Source organism: Petromyzon marinus, chromosome 70 (assembly GCF_048934315.1).
Source record: "Petromyzon marinus isolate PM22_M1 ecotype Great Lakes invasive population chromosome 70, UKy_Petmar_22M1.pri1.0, whole genome shotgun sequence".
Classification (NCBI taxonomy): Eukaryota; Metazoa; Chordata; class Hyperoartia; order Petromyzontiformes; family Petromyzontidae; genus Petromyzon; species Petromyzon marinus.
In genome coordinates this window covers 408,003-426,437 of record NC_133736.1, presented here as the reverse complement: position 1 = coordinate 426,437, position 18,435 = coordinate 408,003, and the positions used below count along the sequence as shown (strand labels likewise).

The 18,435-nt window shown below is 59.9% G+C and overlaps 1 protein-coding gene across 1 annotated transcript in view; it reads left to right on the top strand.

Moving 5' to 3' along the window:
- Positions 1-18,435, top strand: part of LOC142906751 (UDP-glucuronic acid decarboxylase 1-like) — a 38,645-nt gene that overhangs the window by 10,565 nt on the left and 9,645 nt on the right. Inside the window, exons 4-12 of the mRNA XM_076055165.1 lie at positions 2,759-2,802; positions 3,960-4,020; positions 5,771-5,951; positions 12,076-12,180; positions 12,330-12,389; positions 12,921-13,042; positions 16,816-16,935; positions 17,742-17,785; positions 18,358-18,418. Coding sequence (XP_075911280.1) covers positions 2,759-2,802; positions 3,960-4,020; positions 5,771-5,951; positions 12,076-12,180; positions 12,330-12,389; positions 12,921-13,042; positions 16,816-16,935; positions 17,742-17,785; positions 18,358-18,418 — 798 coding nt within the window. The remainder of the gene's footprint in view (positions 1-2,758; positions 2,803-3,959; positions 4,021-5,770; positions 5,952-12,075; positions 12,181-12,329; positions 12,390-12,920; positions 13,043-16,815; positions 16,936-17,741; positions 17,786-18,357; positions 18,419-18,435) is intronic.

The window sequence follows — 18,435 nt, the reverse complement described above, 5'->3', positions numbered from 1 at the left end:
GGAGGACGTGGAGCTGAGTGGACTTGCCGATGACCGGTACCAGCGGTGGTCAAGATCGGCCTCTGTGGAGGAGGCTCGTGAAGGGCGCTACTGGGCAGTTGGAGGCAGCCGCCCTCCAACAACAACAACGGAGGGCGGAGGAGCGACGCTCACAACAACGAGCGGAGCGCTGGGCGGCTAAAACCCAACAAATTGGCACAGTAGGGGGCACAGGTGGTGCATCGGCCACTCATCTCAGTCAGGAGGTCACGGGGTTTGCCCACGTGACCTACTGCCGGCGGGCGTTTGACACTTCACGTGGCCTCGGCGTGCACCTAGCCTGGCACAAGCGCCGTGGTGACATCAGCACCACTTAGTGGCGAACGGCGGTTGTATGCGAGTGTGGGTCAGAGTGGGTGAGCGAGTACGTTAATGAAGAGTGAGCAAGGTTGGAGCTTTGTTTTTGAGTAGGCTAATACGTGAGTGCGTGCGAGGGTGAGTAAGTGGGTGTGTGAGTGAGTAAGTGGATGGGTGAGTGTGCGAGTGTGGGTGAGAGTGGGTGGGTGAGTGGATTGGCCGTGTGAGCAAGCGGGCAGGTTAAGGAGTGGACGTGTGAGCGAGTTAGAGATGAAATGAGCGGGTGAGTGAGCGAGTACGTTAATACGTGAGTGAGTGTGTGGGTGAGTCAGTGCGTGGGTAAGCCAGCAAGTGGGTGAGTCGGTGGGTGTGTGGGCGAGTGAGTGGGTGGGTGAGTGTGGGTGAATGTGGGTGGGTGAGTGCGTGGGTGAGTTAGTGAGCGACTGTGGGCGAGAGTGGGTGAGTGGTTGAGCGAGTGGGTGTGTGAGCGGGCGAGCGAGCGGGTGTGCGGGCGAGCGGGTGGGTGAGTGAGTGTGTGAGTGTGGGTGAAGGTGAGTGGGTGAGTGCGTGGGTGAGTTATTGAGCGACTGTGGGCGAGGATGGGTGAGTGGTAGAGCGAGTGGGTGAGTGAGTGAGCGGGCGAGCGAGCCGGCGGGTGGGTGAGTGAGTGTGTGAGTGTGGGTGAAGGTGAGTGGGTGAGTGCGTGGGTGAGTTATTGAGCGACTGTGGGCGAGAGTGGGTGAGTGGTTGAGCGAGTGGGTGAGTGAGCAGGCGAGCGGGTGGGTGAGTGAATGTGTGAGTGTGGGTGAAAGTGGGTGGGTGAGTGCGTGGGTGAGTTAGTGGGCGAGAGTGGGTGAGTGGTAGAGCGAGTGAGTGAGTGAGCGGCCGAGCGAGCGAGCGGGTGGGTGAGTGTGTGAGTGTGGGTGAAAGTGGGTGGGTGAGTGCGTGGGTGAGTTAGTGAGCGACTGGGCGAGAGTGGGTGAGTGAGCGGGTGAGCGAGCGAGCGGGCGGGTGAGTGAGTGTGTGAGTGTGGGTGAAAGTGGGTGGGTGAGTGCGTGGGTGAGTTAGTGAGCGACTGGGCGAGAGTGGGTGAGTGAGCGGGTGAGCGAGCGAGCGGGCGGGTGAGTGAGTGTGTGAGTGTGGGTGAAAGTGGGTGGGTGAGTGCGTGGGTGAGTTAGTGAGCGACTGTGGGCGAGAGTGGGTGAGTGAGCGGGTGAGCGAGCGAGCGGGCGGGCGGGTGGGTGAGTGAGTGTGTGAGTGTGGGTGAAGGTGAGTGGGTGAGTGCGTGGGTGAGTTATTGAGCGACTGTGGGCGAGAGTGGGTGAGTGGTAGAGCGAGTGGGTGAGTGAGCGGCCGAGCGAGCGAGCGGGTGGGTGAGTGTGTGAGTGTGGGTGAAAGTGGGTGGGTGAGTGCGTGGGTGAGTTAGTGAGCGACTGGGCGAGAGTGGGTGAGTGAGCGGGTGAGCGAGCGAGCGGGCGGGTGAGTGAGTGTGTGAGTGTGGGTGAAAGTGGGTGGGTGAGTGCGTGGGTGAGTTAGTGAGCGACTGGGCGAGAGTGGGTGAGTGAGCGGGTGAGCGAGCGAGCGGGCGGGTGAGTGAGTGTGTGAGTGTGGGTGAAAGTGGGTGGGTGAGTGCGTGGGTGAGTTAGTGAGCGACTGTGGGCGAGAGTGGGTGAGTGAGCGGGTGAGCGAGCGAGCGGGCGGGTGGGTGAGTGAGTGTGTGAGTGTGGGTGAAGGTGAGTGGGTGAGTGCGTGGGTGAGTTATTGAGCGACTGTGGGCGAGAGTGGGTGAGTGGTAGAGCGAGTGGGTGAGTGAGCGGCCGAGCGAGCGAGCGGGTGGGTGAGTGTGTGAGTGTGGGTGAAAGTGGGTGGGTGAGTGCGTGGGTGAGTTAGTGAGCGACTGGGCGAGAGTGGGTGAGTGATTGAGCGAGTGGGTGAGTGAGCGGGTGAGCGAGCGAGCGGGCGAGTGGGTGAGTGAGTGAGTGTGTGAGTGTGGGTGAAAGTGGGTGGGTGAGTGCGTGGGTGAGTTAGTGAGCGACTGTGGGCGAGAGTGGGTGAGCGAGCGGGCGGGTGGGTGAGTGAGTGTGTGTGTGGGTGAAAGTGGGTGGGTGAGTGCGTGGGTGAGTTAGTGAGCGACTGTGGGCGAGAGTGAGTGGGTGAGTGAGTGGGTGGGTGAGTGAGCGGGTGGGTGAGCGAGCGGGTGGGTGAGTGCGTGGGTGGGTGAGTGAGCGGGTGGGTGAGTGAGCGGGTGGGTGAGTGAGCGGGTGGGTGAGTGAGCGGGTGGGTGAGTGAGCGGGTGGGTGAGTGAGTGTGGGTGAGTGAGTGGGTGAGTGTGGGTGAGTTAGTGAGCGACTGTGGGCGTGAGTGAGCGAGTGAGCGGGTGGGTGAGTGTTGTGTTTTGTTTTTTCCCCCACTCCCACCCCAGGCTGTCGGACCGTTGAGGGACAAAGTGAAGGATCTGGAATTGAGGTAACGGGGCTCCAGGCACGGCGGGAGGAGAGGGGTCGGTGGGCCACGCACTGAGGATTTGTGAGATCACTATCGGGATTTCTTTGTTTGGACTGGAGGAGGAGGGGGCTGGGGTGGGGGGTACAGGAGGGAGGGGGCTGGAGGAGGGGGCTGGAGGAGGGGGCTGGAGGAGGGGGCTGGAGGAGGTGGAGGAGGAGGTGGAGGAGGAGGGGGGAGGAGGAGGGGGGAGGAGGAAGGGGAGGGAGGGAGGGGGGTGGAGGCGGAGGAGGGAGGTGGAGGAGGGGGGGAGGAGGAAGAGGGGGTAAGGGGAGGGAGGGGGGGGAGGAGGAGGAGGAGGAGCTCTAAGATATTTTCCCACATAGTCCAGTAGACGGCACGGGGGTCCGCGAGTGACAACAACAACAACATCAACAAACCCCCCACACACACAAACACGACAGCAGTGCAGAATAGAAAAACGAAATGTCAAATCCTCTCCGGTCGGGGATCTTTGTGCGATGGGGTGGGGGAGCGGTGGTGCAGCGGTTAGCGCCATGCCGGCGCCACGAAACCCCGGCAAAACGCGGGTTCGATTCCCGCTCGCGGCCGACGATCATCCGGACCGGTCCCGGGCCTCCCCTAGGTCCACTCGGACTCAAAGGAGCGGCTGGCGAGGCGCGCGGTGAACATAGCAGCCGGGACGTGGCGCTGGCCACCCACCCGCTCGTGCGCCACCGTGCCGGGCCTTGGTAGCTGCTGCTGCTGTAGCTGCTGCTGTAGCTGCTGCTGCTGCTGTAGCTGCTGCTGTAGCTGTAGCTGCTGCTGCTGCTGCTGCCGTAGCTGCTGCTGCTGTAGCTGCTGCTGCTGCTGTAGCTGCTGCTGCTGTAGCTGTAGCTGCTGCTGTAGCTGCTGCTGCTGTAGCTGCTGCTGCTGCTGCTGTAGCTGCTGCTGCTGCTGTAGCTGCTGCTGCTGCTGTAGCTGCTGCTGCTGTAGCTGCTGCTGCTGTAGCTGCTGCTGCTGTAGCTGCTGTAGCTGCTGCTGTAGCTGCTGCTGCTGCTGCTGTAGCTGCTGCTGCTGCTGCTGCTCGCTGATGGCACTTGGCCCCCCCTCCCCCGAAACAGTCCGCCGAAGGCTACACGGCGGGGGGATCTTTGTCTTTTGTGCGTGATGGGTTGCAGCGTCAGTAAGAAGTATCCTCCGGTCAAGTTCCTGTCGGAGAAGGATCGCAAGCGAATACTGGTGCGTAGAACACACGGTTGGCTACGTACGGTGTGAAAGAAGTTCAACACACAGCACGGTTGGCTACGTATGGTGTGAAAGAAGTTCAACACACTACACAATACACTACACTATACACTACTATACACTATACTATACACTACACTATACACTACACTACTATAGACTACACTACTATACACTACACTACTATACACTACTATACACTACACTATACACTACACTATACACTACACACTACACTATACACTACTATACACTACACTATACACTACACTATACACTACACTATACACTACATACTACACTATACACTACACTATACACTACACTATACACTACACACTACACTATACACTACACTACACACTACATACCTGTCAACCCATACGGGTTACCACCCCGTGTTCTTGTGAAGGGAATTTGAGCTCTCAGGCTCACTGACGAGGGCACTGTTATCATGCCCCTGGCACCTGCGATTAGCCACGGTCGGCTACGTACGGTGTGAAAGAAGTTCAACACATAGCACGGTTGGCTACGTACAGTGCGAAAGACGTTCAACACACACAGCGTGGTTGGCTACGTACGGTGTGATAGAAGTTTAACACACACACACAGCACGGTTGGCTACGTACGGTGTGATAGAAGTTTAACACACACACAACACACTACACTACACTATACACTACTATACACTACACTATACACTACACTATACACTACACTACTATAGACTACACTACTATACACTACTATACACTACACTATACACTACACTATACACTACACTACACACTACACTATACACTACTATACACTACACTATACACTACACTATACACTACACTATACACTACACTATACACTACTATACACTACACTATACACTACACTACTATACACTACACTACTATACACTACACACTACACTACACACTACACTATACACTACGATACACTACACTATACACTACACTATACACTACTATACACTACACTACACACTACATACCTGTCAACCCATACGGGTTACCACCCCGTGTTCTTGTGAAGGGAATTTGAGCTCTCAGGCTCACTGACGAGGACACTGTTATCATGCCCCTGGCACCTGCGATTAGCCACGGTCGGCTACGTACGGTGTGAAAGAACTTTAACACACACACAGCGTGGTTGGCTACGTACGGTGTGATAGAAGTTTAACACACTACACTATACACGTAGCACTACGTACGGTGTGAAAGAAGTTAACACACACACAACGGTTGGCTAAGTACGGTGCGATAGAAGTTTAACACACACACATGTAGCACTACGTACGGTGTGATAGAAGTTTAACACACACATGTAGCACTACGTACGGTGTGAAAGAAGTTTAACACACACACAGCGTGGTTGGCCACGTACGGTGTGATAGAAGTTTAACACACACACAGCGTGGTTGGCTACGTACGGTGCGATAGAAGTTTAACACATACATGTAGCACTACGTACGGTGTGATAGAAGTTTAACACACACACAGCGTGGTTGGCTACGTACGGTGTGAAAGAAGTTCAACACACACACAGCGTGGTTGGCTACGTACGGTGTGAAAGAAGTTAACACACACACAACGGTTGGCTAAGTACGGTGCGATAGAAGTTTAACACACACACATGTAGCACTACGTACGGTGTGATAGAAGTTTAACACACACATGTAGCACTACGTACGGTGTGAAAGAAGTTCACCACCTTCCCCCCCACCCCACAGGTGACTGGTGGCGCCGGCTTCGTTGGCTCCCACCTGGCGGACAAGCTGATGATGGACGGCCACGAGGTGACCGTCATCGACAACTTCTTCACGGGGCGCAAGCGCAACGTGGAACACTGGCTGGGCCACGAGAACTTCGAGCTCATCAACCACGACGTTGTGGAGCCGCTCTATGTCGAGGGTGAGCCGGCGGCTGGGGGCGAGGGGGTGAGCGGGACGGGGTGAGCGGGACGGGGTGAGCGTGACGGGGTGAGCGTGACGGGGTGAGCGTGACGGGGTGAGAGTGACGGGGTGAGCGTGACAGGGTGAGTGTGACAGGGTGAGTGTGATGCCTGTGACGGGGTGAGCGTGACAGGGTGAGTGTGACAGGGTGAGCGTGACGGGGTGAGTGTGACGGGGTGAGCGTGACAGGGTGAGCGTGACGGGGTGAGCGTGACGGGGTGAGCGTGACAGGGTGAGTGTGACAGGGTGAGTGTGATGCCTGTGACGGGGTGAGCGTGACAGGGTGAGTGTGACAGGGTGAGCGTGACGGGGTGAGTGTGACGGGGTGAGCGTGACAGGGTGAGCGTGACGGGGTGAGCGTGACGGGGTGAGCGTGACAGGGTGAGTCTGACAGGGTGAGTGTGACGGGGTGAGCGTGACGGGGTGAGTGTGATGGGGTGAGCGGGATGGGGTGAGCGGGACGGGGTGAGCGTGACAGGGTGAGTCTGACAGGGTGAATGTGACAGGGTGAGTGGGTCGGGGTGAGTGTGACGGGGTGAGTGTGACGGGGTGAGTGTGACAGGGTGAGCGTGACAGGGTGAGTGTGACAGGGTGAGCGTGACAGGGTGAGTGTGACGGGGTGAGCGTGACGGGGTGAGCGTGACGGGGTGAGCGTGACAGGGTGAGTGTGACAGGGTGAGTGTGACAGGGTGAGTGTGACAGGGTGAGTGTGACAGGGTGAGTGGGTCGTGGTGAGCGTGACAGGGTGAGTGTGACAGGGTGATCGTGACAGGGTGAGTGTGACAGGGTGAGTGTGATGGGGTGAGTGTGACGGGGTGAGTGTGACGGGGTGAGTGTGACGGGGTGAGCGTGACGGGGTGAGTGTGACGGGGTGAGTGTGACAGGGTGAGTGTGATGGGGTGAGTGTGACGGGGTGAGTGTGACAGGGTGAGCGTGACGGGGTGAGCGTGACGGGGTGAGCGTGACGGGGTGAGTGTGACGGGGTGAGCGTGACAGGGTGAGTGTGACGGGGTGAGCGTGACAGGGTGAGTGTGACAGGGTGAGCGGGTCGTGGTGAGTGTGACGGGGTGAGTGTGACTTGGTGAGTGTGACGGGGTGAGTGTGACGGGGTGAGTGTGACTTGGTGAGTGTGACAGGGTGAGAGTGACGGGGTGAGAGTGACGGGGTGAGCGTGACGGGGTGAGTGTGACAGGGTGAGTGTGACAGGGTGAGTGTGACGGGGTGAGTGTGACAGGGTGAGTGTGACAGGGTGAGTGTGACGGGGTGAGTGTGACAGGGTGAGTGTGACAGGGTGAGCGTGACAGGGTGAGTGTGACAGGGTGAGCGTGACAGGGTGAGTGTGACAGGGTGAGTGTGACGGGGTGAGTGTGACAGGGTGAGTGTGACAGGGTGAGCGTGACAGGGTGAGTGTGACAGGGTGAGCGTGACAGGGTGAGCGTGACAGGGTGAGTGTGACGGGGTGAGTGTGACAGGGTGAGCGTGACAGGGTGAGTGTGACAGGGTGAGCGTGACGTGGTGAGTGTGACAGGGTGAGTGTGACAGGGTGAGCGTGACAGGGTGAGCGTGACAGGGTGAGTGTGACAGGGTGAGTGTGACAGGGTGAGTGTGACAGGGTGAGCGTGACAGGGTGAGCGTGACGGGGTGAGTGTGACAGGGTGAGTGTGACAGGGTGAGTGTGACGGGGTGAGTGTGACAGGGTGAGCGTGACGGGGTGAGCGTGACGGGGTGAGCTTGACGGGGTGAGTGTGACGGGGTGAGTGTGACAGGGTGAGCGTGACAGGGTGAGTGTGACGGGGTGAGCGTGACGGGGTGAGCGTGACAGGGTGAGCGTGACAGGGTGAGTGTGACAGGGTGAGTGTGACAGGGTGAGTGTGACAGGGTGAGTGGGTCGTGGTGAGCGTGACAGGGTGAGCGTGACAGGGTGAGTGTGACAGGGTGAGCGTGACAGGGTGAGTGTGACAGGGTGAGTGTGATGGGGTGAGTGTGACGGGGTGAGTGTGACGGGGTGAGTGTGACGGGGTGAGCGTGACGGGGTGAGTGTGACGGGGTGAGCGTGACGGGGTGAGTGTGACGGGGTGAGTGTGACAGGGTGAGCGTGACAGGGTGAGTGTGACGGGGTGAGCGTGACAGGGTGAGTGTGACAGGGTGAGCGGGTCGTGGTGAGTGTGACGGGGTGAGTGTGACTTGGTGAGTGTGACGGGGTGAGTGTGACGGGGTGAGTGTGACTTGGTGAGTGTGACAGGGTGAGAGTGACAGGGTGAGTGTGACAGGGTGAGCGTGACGGGGTGAGCGTGACGGGGTGAGCGTGACGGGGTGAGCGTGACGGGGTGAGTGTGACGGGGTGAGTGTGACGGGGTGAGTGTGACGGGGTGAGCGTGACGGGGTGAGCGTGACGGGGTGAGTGTGACGGGGTGAGTGTGACAGGGTGAGCGTGACAGGGTGAGTGTGACGGGGTGAGCGTGACAGGGTGAGTGTGACTTGGTGAGCGTGACAGGGTGAGTGTGACAGGGTGAGTGTGACGGGGTGAGTGTGACAGGGTGAGCGGGTCGTGGTGAGTGTGACGGGGTGAGTGTGACTTGGTGAGTGTGACGGGGTGAGTGTGACGGGGTGAGTGTGACTTGGTGAGTGTGACAGGGTGAGAGTGACAGGGTGAGTGTGACGGGGTGAGTGTGACAGGGTGAGTGTGACGGGGTGAGTGTGACGGGGTGAGTGTGACGGGGTGAGTGTGACAGGGTGAGTGTGACAGGGTGAGCGTGACAGGGTGAGTGTGACAGGGTGAGCGTGACAGGGTGAGTGTGACAGGGTGAGCGTGACAGGGTGAGTGTGACAGGGTGAGCGTGACAGGGTGAGTGTGACGGGGTGAGTGTGACAGGGTGAGCGTGACAGGGTGAGTGTGACAGGGTGAGTGTGACAGGGTGAGCGTGACAGGGTGAGTGTGACAGGGTGAGCGTGACAGGGTGAGCGTGACGGGGTGAGTGTGACAGGGTGAGTGTGACAGGGTGAGTGTGACGGGGTGAGTGTGACGGGGTGAGTGTGACGGGGTGAGTGTGACGGGGTGAGCGTGACGGGGTGAGCGTGACGGGGTGAGCGTGACGGGGTGAGCGTGACGGGGTGAGTGTGACAGGGTGAGCGTGACAGGGTGAGCGTGACAGGGTGAGCGTGACAGGGTGAGTGTGACGGGGTGAGTGTGACAGGGTGAGTGTGACAGGGTGAGCGTGACGGGGTGAGCGTGACGGGGTGAGCGGGTCGGGGTGAGCGTGACGGGGTGAGTGTGACGGGGTGAGTGTGACGGGGTGAGTGTGACGGGGTGAGTGTGACGGGGTGAGCGTGACGGGGTGAGCGTGACGGGGTGAGCGTGACGGGGTGAGCGTGACGGGGTGAGCGTGACGCGGTGAGTGTGACGGGGTGAGCGTGACGGGGTGAGCGTGACGGGGTGAGCGTGACGGGGTGAGTGTGACGGGGTGAGTGTGACGGGGTGAGTGTGACAGGGTGAGTGTGACAGGGTGAGCGTGACGGGGTGAGTGTGACGGGGTGAGTGTGACGGGGTGAGTGTGACAGGGTGAGCGTGACAGGGTGAGTGTGACGGGGTGAGCGTGACGGGGTGAGCGTGACAGGGTGAGCGTGACAGGGTGAGCGTGACAGGGTGAGCGTGACAGGGTGAGTGTGACAGGGTGAGTGGGTCGTGGTGAGCGTGACAGGGTGAGCGTGACAGGGTGAGTGTGACAGGGTGATCGTGACAGGGTGAGTGTGACAGGGTGAGTGTGATGGGGTGAGTGTGACGGGGTGAGTGTGACGGGGTGAGTGTGACGGGGTGAGCGTGACGGGGTGAGTGTGACGGGGTGAGCGTGACGGGGTGAGTGTGACGGGGTGAGTGTGACAGGGTGAGCGTGACAGGGTGAGTGTGACGGGGTGAGTGTGACAGGGTGAGTGTGACAGGGTGAGCGGGTCGTGGTGAGTGTGACGGGGTGAGTGTGACTTGGTGAGTGTGACGGGGTGAGTGTGACGGGGTGAGTGTGACTTGGTGAGTGTGACAGGGTGAGAGTGACAGGGTGAGTGTGACAGGGTGAGCGTGACGGGGTGAGCGTGACGGGGTGAGCGTGACGGGGTGAGCGTGACGGGGTGAGCGTGACGGGGTGAGTGTGACGGGGTGAGTGTGACGGGGTGAGTGTGACGGGGTGAGCGTGACGGGGTGAGCGTGACGGGGTGAGTGTGACGGGGTGAGTGTGACAGGGTGAGCGTGACAGGGTGAGTGTGACGGGGTGAGCGTGACAGGGTGAGTGTGACTTGGTGAGCGTGACAGGGTGAGTGTGACAGGGTGAGTGTGACGGGGTGAGTGTGACAGGGTGAGCGGGTCGTGGTGAGTGTGACGGGGTGAGTGTGACTTGGTGAGTGTGACGGGGTGAGTGTGACGGGGTGAGTGTGACTTGGTGAGTGTGACAGGGTGAGAGTGACAGGGTGAGTGTGACGGGGTGAGTGTGACGGGGTGAGTGTGACAGGGTGAGTGTGACGGGGTGAGTGTGACGGGGTGAGTGTGACGGGGTGAGTGTGACAGGGTGAGTGTGACAGGGTGAGCGTGACAGGGTGAGTGTGACAGGGTGAGCGTGACAGGGTGAGTGTGACAGGGTGAGCGTGACAGGGTGAGTGTGACAGGGTGAGCGTGACAGGGTGAGTGTGACGGGGTGAGTGTGACAGGGTGAGCGTGACAGGGTGAGTGTGACAGGGTGAGTGTGACAGGGTGAGCGTGACAGGGTGAGTGTGACAGGGTGAGCGTGACAGGGTGAGCGTGACGGGGTGAGTGTGACAGGGTGAGTGTGACAGGGTGAGTGTGACGGGGTGAGTGTGACGGGGTGAGTGTGACGGGGTGAGTGTGACGGGGTGAGCGTGACGGGGTGAGCGTGACGGGGTGAGCGTGACGGGGTGAGCGTGACGGGGTGAGTGTGACAGGGTGAGCGTGACAGGGTGAGCGTGACAGGGTGAGCGTGACGGGGTGAGTGTGACGGGGTGAGTGTGACAGGGTGAGTGTGACAGGGTGAGCGTGACAGGGTGAGCGTGACAGGGTGAGCGGGTCGGGGTGAGCGTGACGGGGTGAGTGTGACGGGGTGAGTGTGACGGGGTGAGTGTGACGGGGTGAGCGTGACGGGGTGAGCGTGACGGGGTGAGCGTGACGGGGTGAGCGTGACGGGGTGAGCGTGACGGGGTGAGCGTGACGGGGTGAGTGTGACAGGGTGAGTGTGACGGGGTGAGCGTGACGGGGTGAGCGTGACGGGGTGAGTGTGACGGGGTGAGCGTGACAGGGTGAGCGTGACAGGGTGAGCGTGACAGGGTGAGCGTGACAGGGTGAGTGGGTCGGGGTGAGCGTGACAGGGTGAGTGGGTCGGGGTGAGCGTGACAGGGTGAGCGTGACAGGGTGAGCGTGACAGGGTGAGCGTGACAGGGTGAGCGTGACAGGGTGAGTGGGTCGGGGTGAGCGTGACGGGGTGAGTGTGACGGGGTGAGTGTGACGGGGTGAGTGTGACGGGGTGAGTGTGACAGGGTGAGCGTGACGGGGTGAGTGTGACGGGGTGAGTGTGACAGGGTGAGCGTGACAGGGTGAGCGGGTCGGGGTGAGCGTGACAGGGTGAGTGTGACAGGGTGAGCGTGACGGGGTGAGTGTGACGGGGTGAGTGTGACAGGGTGAGCGTGACAGGGTGAGCGGGTCGGGGTGAGCGTGACGCCCGTGACGGGGTGAGTGTGACAGGGTGAGCGTGACAGGGTGAATGTGACGGGGTGAGCGTGATGGGGTGAGCGTGACAAGGTGAGTGGGTCGGGGTGAGCGTGACGGGGTGAGTGTGACGGGGTGAGTGTGACGGGGTGAGTGTGACGGGGTGAGTGTGACGGGGTGAGTGTGACAGGGTGAGCGTGACAGGGTGAGTGTGACAGGGTGAGCAGGTCGGGGTGAGCGTGACGGGGTGAGCGGGTCGTGGTGAGCAGGTCAGGGTGAGCGTGACGGGGTGAGCGTGACGCTGGGCGGCTATCGGCGCTTCGCGGGTGTCTGGGTGTGGAGCTTTGCCCTCCGCTTGTCTCCCGGTGTTGTCGCCCTGCAGTGGACCAGATCTACCACCTGGCGTCGCCCGCGTCACCCCCCAACTACATGTACAACCCCATCAAGACGCTCAAGACCAACACCATCGGCACGCTCAACATGCTGGGCAAGTCTCACCCGCTCCCTCCACTCCCCTCCACCTCTTCACTCCCTCCCCTCCCTCCCTCTCCTCCTCATCCCTCTACTTCACTCCCTCCCTCTTTCCACCTCTTTCCTCCCACCTGACGGATCGCCCCCCACTGTGTGTGGCTCCAGGCCTGGCCAAGCGAGTTGGAGCGCGCTTGCTTCTGGCCTCCACGTCAGAGGTCTATGGCGGTGAGAGGATCGATGGGCACCCTCGCACGCACACACGCACACACACACACGCACACACACACACACACACGTACACGCTCGCACACGTACACACGCACACACACACACGTACACACACACACACGTTCGCACTCACACACACGCACACGCTCACGTACACGCCCGCCCACACGCACACGCCCGCCCACACACACACACACACCCTCGCACACACATACGCTCGCCCACACCCACACGCTCGCCCACACGCACACGCTCACCCACACATACGCTCGCCCACACGCACACGCTCGCCCACACGCACACGCTCACCCACACACACACTCGCCCACACACACACGCTCGCCCACACACACGCACGCTCGCCCACACGCTCACCCACACGTACGCTCACACACATGCGCACACTCGCCCACACGCTCGCCCACACACACACGCTCGCCCACACCCACACACACGCTTGCCCACACGCTCGCCCACACGCTCGCCCACACGCTCACCCACATATATCTGCTGCTGCTGCTGCGACAGACCCGGAGGAGCACCCGCAGGGGGAGTCTTACTGGGGCCACGTGAACCCCATCGGGCCTCGGGCCTGCTATGACGAGGGCAAGCGCGTGGCGGAGACCATGTGCTACGCCTACCAGAAGCAGGTGCCTGCTCCGTCGGTGACCTCACGGCCGTGGTCGTCGGTGGGGGTGTCACCGGCGTGGTTGTCATCGTCGTCGTCACCGGCGTGGTTGTCATCGTCGTCATCACCGGCGTGGTTGTCGTCGTCGTCATCACCGGCGTGGTTGTCATCGTCGTCATCATCGGCGTGGTTGTCATCGTCGTCATCACCGGCGTGGTTGTCGTCGTCGTCATCACCGGCGCGGTTGTCATCGTCGTCATCACCGGCGTGGTTGTCATCGTCGTCATCACCGGCGTGGTTGTCATCGTCGTCATCACCGGCGTGGTTGTCATCGTCGTCATCACCGGCGTGGTTGTCATCGTCGTCATCACCGGCGTGGTTGTCATCGTCGTCGTCATCACCGGCGTGGTTGTCGTCGTCTTCATCACCGGCGTGGTTGTCGTCGTCGTCATCACCGGCGCGGTTGTCATCGTCGTCATCACCGGCGTGGTTGTCGTCGTCTTCATCACCGGCGTGGTTGTCATCGTCGTCATCACCGGCGTGGTTGTCATCGTCGTCATCACCGGCGTGGTTGTCGTCGTCTTCATCACCGGCGTGGTTGTCATCGTCGTCATCACCGGCGTGGTTGTCATCGTCGTCATCACCGGCGTGGTTGTCATCGTCGTCATCACCGGCGTGGTTGTCATCGTCGTCATCACCGGCGTGGTTGTCATCGTCGTCATCACCGGCGTGGTTGTCATCGTCGTCATCACCGGCGTGGTTGTCATCGTCGTCGTCATCACCGGCGTGGTTGTCGTCGTCTTCATCACCGGCGTGGTTGTCATCGTCGTCATCACCGGCGTGGTTGTCGTCGTCGTCATCACCGGCGCGGTTGTCATCGTCGTCATCACCGGCGTGGTTGTCGTCGTCTTCATCACCGGCGTGGTTGTCATCGTCGTCATCACCGGCGTGGTTGTCATCGTCGTCATCACCGGCGTGGTTGTCGTCGTCTTCATCACCGGCGTGGTTGTCATCGTCGTCATCACCGGCGTGGTTGTCATCGTCGTCATCACCGGCGTGGTTGTCATCGTCGTCATCACCGGCGCGGTTGTCATCGTCGTCATCACCGGCGTGGTTGTCATCGTCGTCATCACCGGCGTGGTTGTCATCGTCGTCATCACCGGCGTGGTTGTCATCGTCGTCATCACCGGCGTGGTTGTCGTCGTCTTCATCACCGGCGTGGTTGTCATCGTCGTCGTCACCGGCGTGGTTGTCATCGTCGTCATCACCGGCGTGGTTGTCATCGTCGTCATCACCGGCGTGGTTGTCATCGTCGTCATCACCGGCGCGGTTGTCATCGTCGTCATCACCGGCGCGGTTGTCATCGTCGTCATCATCGGCGTGGTTGTCATCGTCGTCATCACCGGCGTGGTTGTCATCGTCGTCATCACCGGTGCGGTTGTCATCGTCGTCATCACCGGCGCGGTTGTCATCGTCGTCATCACCGGCGCGGTTGTCATCGTCGTCATCACCGGCGTGGTTGTCATCGTCGTCATCACCGGCGTGGTTGTCGTCGTCGTCATCATCGGCGTGGTTGTCATCGTCGTCATCACCGGCGTGGTTGTCATCGTCGTCATCACCGGCGCGGTTGTCATCGTCGTCATCACCGGCGTGGTTGTCGTCGTCGTCATCATCGGCGTGGTTGTCATCGTCATCACCGGCGTGGTTGTCATCGTCGTCATCACCGGCGTGGTTGTCATCGTCGTCATCACCGGCGTGGTTGTCATCGTCGTCATCACCGGCGTGGTTGTCGTCGTCGTCATCACCGGCGTGGTTGTCATCGTCGTCATCACCGGCGTGGTTGTCATCGTCGTCATCACCGGCGTGGTTGTCATCGTCGTCATCACCGGCGTGGTTGTCGTCGTCGTCATCACCGGCGTGGTTGTCGTCGTCGTCATCACCGGCGTGGTTGTCATCGTCGTCACCGTTGTCATCGTCGTCACTGTCGCGGTCGTCACCGTCGTTACCGCCAACAGCAGCAGCATCGTCATCGCGTCCACCGTCACCACCACCAGCACCACCGTCACCATTATCACCACCGTCACCACCGCCAACACCACTATCATCACCTCCGTCACCACCGCCAACACCACTATCATCACCTCCGTCACCACCACCACCACCACTATCATCACCTCCGTCACCACCGCCAACACCACTATCATCACCTCCGTCACCACCGCCACCACCACTATCATCACCTCCGTCACCAACACCAACACCGCTATCATCACCTCCGTCACCACCGCCACCACCACTATCATCACCTCCGTCACCACCGCCACCACCACTATCATCACCTCCGTCACCAACACCACTATCATCACCTCCGTCACCAACACCAACACCGCTATCATCACCTCCGTCACCACCGCCACCACCACTATCATCACCTCCGTCACCACCGCCACCACCACTATCATCACCTCTGTCACCACCACTATCATCACCTCCGTCACCACCGCCACCACTATCATCACCTCCGTCACCACCGCCAACACCACTATCATCACCTCTGTCACCACCGCCACCACCACTATCATCACCTCCGTCACCACCGCCACCACCACTATCATCACCTCTGTCACCACCGCCACCACTATCATCACCACCAGCACCACCGCCACTATCATCACCTCCGTCACCACCGCCAACACCACTATCATCACCTCCATCACCACCACCACCACCACTATCATCACCTTCATCACCAACACCACCACCACTATCATCACCTCCGTCACCACCACCAACACCACTATAATCACCTCCGTCACCACCGCCACCACCACTATCATCACCTCCGTCACCACCGCCACCACCACTATCATCACCTCCGTCACCAACACCACCACCACTATCATCACCTCCGTTACCACCGCCAACACCACTATCATCACCTCCGTCACCACCACCACTATCATCACCTCCGTCACCACCGCCACCACCACTATCATCACCTCCGTCACCACCGCCAACACCACTATCATCACTTCCGTCACCACCACCACTATCATCACCTCCGTCACCACCGCCAACACCACTATCATCACCTCCGTCACCACCGCCACCACCACTATCATCACCTCCGTCACCAACACCAACACCGCTATCATCACCTCCGTCACCACCGCCAACACCACTATCATCACCTCCGTCACCAACACCAACACCACTATCATCACCTCCGTCACCACCGCCAACACCACTATCATCACCTTCGTCACCAACACCACCACCACTATCATCACCTCCGTCACCACCGCCAACACCACTATCATCACCTCCGTCACCACCGCCAACACCACTATCATCACCTCCGTCACCACCTCCGTCACCACCACCACTATCATCACCTCCGTCACCACCTCCGTCACCACCACCATCATCTTCGTCAGCACTTTAGCCGTCGCCACCACCAGCACCATGGCTCCACGAGCCGTGTGTCACGTGTGTGTGTCCGTGTGTCCGTGTGCGCGTGTGTGTGTGTCCGTGTGTGTGTGTGTCCATGTGTCCTTGTGTCTGCGCATGTGTGTCCATGTGTTTGTGTGTCCATGTGTTTGTGTGTCCATGTGTTTGTGTGTGTGTCCGTGCGTGCGTGTCCGTCTCTGTGTGTGTGTCCGTGTGTGCGCGCGTGTGTGTCCGTGTGTGTCCATGTGTTTGTGTGTGTGTGTGTCCATGTGTGTGTGTGTGTCCATGCGGCCGTGTGTGTGTGTGTGTCCGTGTGCGTGTCCACGCGTGTCTGCGTGTCCGCAGGAGGGCGTGGAGGTGCGTGTTGCGCGGATCTTCAACACGTTTGGGCCACGCATGCACATGAACGACGGACGTGTCGTCAGCAACTTCATCCTGCAGGCGCTGCAGACCGAGCCACTCACGGTGGGAGCTCTCCGTCACCACCACCACCACCACCGTTATCATCATCACCGTCACCACCACCACCGTTATCATCATCACCGTCACCACCATCGCTATCACCAACACCAACACCACCACCACCGTTATCATCATCACCGTCACCACCACCACCACCACCGTTATCATCATCACCGTCACCACCACCACCGTTATCATCACCGTCACCACCACCACCGTTATCATCATCACCGTCACCACCACCACCGTTATCATCATCACCGTCACCACCACCACCACCGCCGCCGCCATCGCGATCACCACCACTACCACCACCGTTATCATCATCACCGTCACCACCATCGCTATCACCAACACCAACACCACCACCACCACCACCGTTATCATCATCACCGTCACCACCACCACCATTATCACCACCACCATCACCACCCCCACTATTATCATCACCACCACTATTATCATCACCACCACTATTATCATCACCACCACTATTATCATCACCACCACTATTATCATCACCACCACTATTATCATCACCACCACTATTATCATCACCGCCACTATTATCATCACCACCACCACCGTCGACACCACCACCATTATCACCACCACCACTGTCGACACCACCACCATTATCACCACCACCGTAACCACCACCACTATTATCATCACCTCCGTCACCACCACCATTATCACCACCACCGGTATCACCACCGCTATTATCATTACCTCCGTCACCACCATCACCACCGCCATTATCATCACCTCGTTGTTTGTTGTTGTTGGTGTTTGGTGTTGTCTCCTAGGTGTACGGCACTGGGGGTCAAACAAGGTCATTCCAGTACGTCAGGTGAGTTCAGTTTTCCGACCGTCACACACACAAAGACAAAGGTCCCCCGTGTAGCCTCTAACAGACTGTTGGGGGCAAGTGCTGTGAGCAGTGAGCGGCACCTTTGAAGGCTACCGGCACCGTGGCACACGAGGGGGGTGGGTGGCCAAGCACCACGCCCGGCCGCCTTTGTCTCCCCAGTGGCGATGTTTACTACACACCGCTCCACCAGGTACTAGTTTGAGGCCGAGTCGACCTAGGGGGAGGCCCTGGACCGGTTCGGACAATCGTCACCGGCGGTGTTGGCCGTCAGCGGGAATCGAACCCGGGTCGCCGGGTTCGTAGCGTCAGCGTAGCGCTAACCGCTGCGCCACCGCTCCCCCAAAACACACACCACACCGCACCGCAAACACTCCAGGTCCCGAAGTATCAGCACTGGGGGAGACAAAGGCGGCCGGGCGGGCGCGGTGCTGGCCACCCACCCACCCCCTCGTGTGCCACAGTGCCGGTAGCCTTCGTAGGTGCTGCTACTCGCTCACGGCACTTGCCCCTACAGTCTGTTAAGGCTACACGGGGGGTCTTTGTCTCGGCAGTGACCTGGTGAACGGCCTGGTGTCACTGATGAACAGCAACGTGAGCAGCCCCGTGAACCTGGTACGGGACCGCACGTT